Genomic DNA, 5865 nt, shown 5'->3' with positions numbered 1-5865 from the left:
TGGAGGAAGAGTTATTTGGTCCCTATTTTTAAGAATAAAGGGGATGCACAAGAGTGTGTAAAATATAGAGGTATTAAGTTGATATGCCATACTTTAAAATTATGGGAGAGGTTAATTGAACATAGACTAAGACGTAATACAAAGATTTCTTATAATCAAATTGGATTTATGTCGGGCAGGTCTACTATGGAAGCTATACAATCAGAGATAAGGAGGATCTACATTTGATTTTTATTGATTTAGAAAAAGCATATCCTTTGGAGAGTTCTTGAGAAGAAAGGTGTTGATATGACTTATATTCAAGTCATTAAAGATATGTAAACTAGATTTGTTACTTGTGTTCGAACAGAAGGAGGATTGACTAAATATTTTCCTATTTCTGTTGGATTACAACAAGGATCGGCTTTAAGCCCATTATTTTTTTCTTTAGTTATGAATGGTTTTACTGGACATTTACAGGAGCATGTACCTTGGTGTATGCTTTTTGTTAATGATATCCTTCTCGTGGATAAGATGAGAGAAAAAGCCCAAAAAAATTTGAATTATGGAGGTCCACATTGGAGTCTAAAGGCTTTCGTTTGAGTAGAAATAAAATTGAATACATGAAATGTAATTTTAGTAGTAGTAGCCCTAGTGACAGAAGTGTAACTTTGGGTAATCAAATTATTAAAAGGTGTGAACGATTTAGATATCTCGGGTCTATTGTTCAAAGCGATGTTGATATAGATGGGGATGTTATTAGTAGAATTCAAGTTGGTTGATTGAAGTGGAGGAATGCTTCGTGCCTTTTGTGTGATAGAAAATTATCGCTTGGACTGAAAGGAAAATTTTATAAGATAGTGGTGAGACCTACAATGTTCTATGGTGCGGAATGTTGGCCTTTAAAAGAGAAGTATAATACTAAGTTAAGTGTTGTCGAGATGAGAATGATTAGGTGGATGAGTGGATTTACAATTAGAGATAAAATGCAAAATGAATATATCTGTGTTATGGTGTAGCTCCAGTGATGAACAAAATTAGAGAGAGTCGTCTTAGACGATTTGGTCAGCTTAAACATCGGCACCTGATGATCCAGATGATCCAATTAGGAGCGATCCAATTAGGAGCGTAGATGTTTTAGATTCAACTTATATTAAGAAAGGCAGAGGTAGACCTAGTAAAACTTGGACTTATTGTATAAAGAATGATATTTAATTATTATAATTAAATGAAAATAAGACACTAAATAAGAGCAATGGAGAAAAAGGATTCATGTAGCCTGGGATTAAGGCTTTTTTGTTGTTTTTTTCACCATCGGGGAAAACACTTTTAACAACATCTTGCGTCAATCAAGCAAAAATTAAGAAAAAGAACTGTGGAAAAGTTTATGCGCGTCAGTGAAAATTTTTTTATTGGAAATGACTATGACTTCAAATATAATGGTTTAACTTATAAAAAATCGAACTAGTACGAGATTGATAAGATGTTCTCCGGCGTACGTGCAAAATGACTAATGGGCCAAAGTTCTGAAAGAAAACCTTGCGGGCTAGGTTTCTGTAGGAGCTCTTGATCTCCTTGATAGTAGCATCCCTGTTGAGATTGAGAGCTTCGTAGAAATCCTTCGTCTTGGCCAAGAAAACGCCACGCTTGCGCCGGTGGCACCTCCAACCATGGCGAAGCAGCGGTAAACTAGGGTTTTTACAGAGGTAGAACTCTCCTGAGAGGAAATTAGAGGAAATCGAAGGCCACTTGGCTCTTTGCCCCGCCGGAGAAGAAACAAACAGCGAAGTACATTGCAAAGATGAATAATTTGAAGGGTATAAGAAATGGCCTGACAAAGTTCCAATGGTGAGGCCGCCGCTGCCCAAGCAGAGTGCCGTCATAAGCCGTTTGAGAGGCTCTCGTTTCGGCTCCCAGTGTGGCGATCAGGCGATTAGGGTTGTCTTGCCCGGGAAGGTGGCTTTAGCCCAATTAGAGAGAAATTGGCAGCAGCCGTTCGGTTGCAGCTTATAGGTTGTTTGGCTGGAAGTAGGACTCAGTAAATTCGGTAAGTTCAGATTTATTAAATTTAGATATCATTAAATTTAAAATAGTAATTGATTCAATTAAAATTAAATTAAATTTATTAGAGACATTTGACATAAATATATTTGAAATATTATATTTCTGTTTTAAATCCATTAAATCTAACTAATATGTGGATTTAGTAAATCTAAATTTAATAAACTGAACATACAAATACTAGATTTAACTTAAGGTTAGATTTATCTAACTTATTTATGTTCTTTGGCTTGATTTAAGTTAAGTTAAATTTAACCTACTTTAAATTAAATATAACTTAAATCATGTTTAAAGTATCATATCGAACACCCCCTTGGTGAGGAAAAAATAATTACGTACGGACGCTTGACGCAGACGTGTATGACGATGTGGCGCCCGACGGTTGACCGTTCGGACGTGCGGTGTCCGGACTTAAAATTTTCTCCTTTGTGAGAGTTGTTTGTAACTCGTGGAAATAAATTTCCTACTATTATTAACATTAATTCAAATAATTTATATGTCATATTCTTTTTTTTTTTTTTTTGCAGTTTGAAGTCTACATTTTAATTGTTCATCGCGTTAAATTTTATGGATTTTTTACATACATAGCACCCAAAACTTTCATATTAACCTATCTCACACCAAAATTTTCATAATTACAAACATCATATAAAAGTAGCACACATCATCACCTTTTGTATTATAAAAGTAGCACCCAACAAACAAATATTAGACTTAACTTAATGGTGGATTTATGCTATGATAATCCCTTCTCAACAATAATGCATGTTCACACATAAACCTTTAACCCGCAACCATCACGATAAGGAGCTTGGAGCAAATTGCAAGTGGATGATGGACAATTTCAGACGACGGTCGAGATTCAACAATGAAGTAGCTCTACTTTAACAAAACTTTCCTTAGCCTTAATGATAAAGAATCCATAGGGCTTTGAGGTTGCCCGCCTAGTGCGACATAAATTCTCATTCTATATCTAGGCTTTTGCAAGATTATGCTCTGTAGTATAAGTTCTAACATTTTTTTTAGGATTTCGAGGCAGTTTGTTCAGTGTGACATGAACCGTTCTATCTTCATAAGCTATTTGCATGATCAAATATTGTGCAAGTGCAAGCCATAAATTTTAAATAATTGACAGGAGTATTATCAAATAATTTTAATACCAAAATGTAAAGTCAAATAATAGTATAGTTTGAGAAGTCACCGAGGCTTCTCCTCAGAATATGTGATATCTTTTACCTTTCGCTCCTTTGGCCTCTAAAATTCCTATTTTAGTCATTCTCGCTTGAATTTCCTATAAACAATCGTGAAAACTCAACTTTGAAATCTTGAAGATGAAACCTCTAATCTTAATCAAGAGTCTTCTTAGATGACTTCGGTCATTTAAGATGTAATTAACTAAAGAAACTTAACACTATAGGGAATTACGAACCCAAGTAAAATATATTAGATAGAAGAATTGTTTGTCACGCAAAAAAAAATTCACAGGCCAAATGAATGTCATGAATTTTTTTAGTTTACAAAATTGAGCTCGCCGTCAAGTAATATGCTTATCTCTCGGGATGAGCCTATTACTTGTGGTGTCATGCTCAATTATTGAAACTATTAAACAAATGAGTTCTATCTGGATTTATTTTTTAGAATTAAAATATATATATATATAATTATTTTCAAATCAACCAACAAATTCTAAATGGCGACCGACACGCAGTCACGCTCAAAGTCTTTCCCTCGAGCCACGCGAGCCATCTTTGGCTTTCTTCCTCAGATCAATAGTGAATTGACACATTGCTTCGCAGCCAGTGATTCTTGGGAGCTCCACTTGTCAAGGGAATCACGACTATCAATCCCTGCCTTAATCAATGGTCATTAGAGTTGATCCGTTGGCAGCAATGGCTCCTGCCACCGCCTTTGTCGCTCCTAACCTACTATTAATAAACCTCCACCTCTCCCTTCAGAAAACATTCAATTGAGCACTTACTCCCTCAGCCTCTTCCCTATTATGGCAATCCCTGGGATCCTCCTCTCAGGTAAGTCTCTTGCCTCCTCCTCCTCCTATAGTATTTTGCTTTGATTTTTTTTTGAGCTAAGTTCAAGTTCATTCAATTAGATAGTTTTTTACTAGACTTTGGTTTGGGTCTGACTTATGTTGACCCAAACCCAACCTAATCATACCTAACCTAATCCAAACCTAGCCTAATCTAAGTCTAAACCCAATCCTAAACTTGAATCAGACCTAACCTGACATAACCTAAAGCTGAACTCTGATTCTACCAATGTCCAACCTAGGTTAAACCGATCAAACTAGGTTCAACCCTGGTCAAGCTAGGTCCAACTCAGGTCCAACACATGTTTAACCCAGCGTCACCTAGGTCCAACCCAATTCAGCCCATGTCAAACTCAGGTCCAACTTATGTCCAACTAAGCTTAACTCAGGTCAAACCCGAGTCTAACCCAAGTTAACTTAGGCCTGACACAGGTCAAACTCAGGTCAACCTAGGTCTAACTCAGGTTCAATTCAAATCAACCCAGGTCCAATCCAAATTCAACCTAGTTTTAACTCAGGTCAAACTAGTTCCAACATAAGTCAAATCAGGTCCAACTCAAGTCCCAACTAAGTCTAACCCAAGTATAAACTCTAAATTAAGTATAACCAAATCTATCACACAACTTAAGTAAACCCAAGTCCAAACCAGGTCCTGCCCAGTCTAACCTCGATATAACCTATATCAACTCTATTTCAACCCAGGTTAATTTAATTCATACTCAGGTTCATCCCAAGTCCAACCCAAGTTCAATTGAGGTCCAAACTAGGTCAACGTAGGTTTAAACTAGGTCAACCCAAGCCAACCCAGGTACAACTCAGGTCCAGGCCAGTTAAACCAGGCTAAGCCTATGTCAAACCCAACTTAAACCGAGTCCACACCAATATAAATCCAGGTCCCAAGTCCAATCCTAGTCCAACCTAGGTCCAATCCGGGTCAACCCTGGTCTATCCCAGGTCAAACTCAAACAGAACCTAGGTGATCCCAAATCGTACTTAAGCTCAATTTGAGCTAACCTTATTTGAACACTAACAACCTTATATCACCCCTTCTTAATGTTGTCATCAATTTTTTATGTCACAAATGTAGGATGTTAGCTCGAGCGTTATGGAACCTTACTTGATGTATTTGTTGACTCTTATAGCGCAAGACATCCATTTGAGACCTTTCAACGTATGTTGAGAGGCATGTAGTCAGGGTCATCTTGCTAAGCTTTGACTTTCCCTTAGGTGAAGGTCGGTCGACATATCGCATGTCAGACAATTCTGATCGGGTCTAAAAATATTATGGGCTACATTGTACGCGAAATTAACCTGAATTGGCTCATCCACCAAAAAATTTTTTTGGATGACCTCGGACGACGAAACGAACAGTGTGGGCGTGTATGGAAAGTTGATTTTACTTGAGAAGGAAGTCCATTTTTCTTCAGCTTCGCGGGCAGGAAAAAATGTGTGAATTATCATTTTAGCTTGATCTTAAAAAAAAGTTGTTTGAACCACTCCGGATGTTGAAACGGACCACGGGATCACGTCCAAAACGTCGATTTTACCTATTGGCAACGTTTATTTCATTAAAATGCCCTTTTGAGCTAAAAATGAGCAAAACAGAGCTTTAAATAATAATAATAATAATAATAATAAAACTACATTATTAAAACCTAACGCATGTCAGCCCTCTCCCTCGAAACAATTTAGCGTACTCTAGCTCTAATTTGTGATGCTGTCAATCTCCCCTCTTTGCCCCCGACTGCTGATCCACCTTAAAATTACCTATTTATTACCTA

At 37.0% G+C, this 5865-nt stretch overlaps 1 protein-coding gene across 3 annotated transcripts in view; it reads right to left on the bottom strand.

Annotated features, from left to right (window-relative positions):
• LOC110033469 (chaperone protein DnaJ-like) overlaps positions 1-1990 on the bottom strand; it is a 104892-nt gene extending 102902 nt beyond the window's left edge. For 2 of the 3 annotated variants that reach the window (XM_020737459.1, XM_020737460.1), the window contains exon 1: positions 1518-1990. In XM_020737459.1, the coding sequence (XP_020593118.1) occupies positions 1518-1862 (345 nt within the window). In that variant the 5' untranslated portion in view covers positions 1863-1990. The remainder of the gene's footprint in view (positions 1-1517) is intronic. The other variant, XM_020737461.1, reaches the window with a different exon arrangement.
• Between the last annotated feature and the right edge of the window lie 3875 nt (positions 1991-5865).

Source organism: Phalaenopsis equestris, unplaced genomic scaffold, assembly GCF_001263595.1.
Source record: "Phalaenopsis equestris unplaced genomic scaffold, ASM126359v1 Scaffold001189, whole genome shotgun sequence".
NCBI lineage: Eukaryota > Viridiplantae > Streptophyta > Magnoliopsida > Asparagales > Orchidaceae > Phalaenopsis > Phalaenopsis equestris.
The sequence above is the reverse complement of the archived record's forward strand: the minus strand, read 5'-3'. Positions and strand labels throughout refer to the sequence as shown.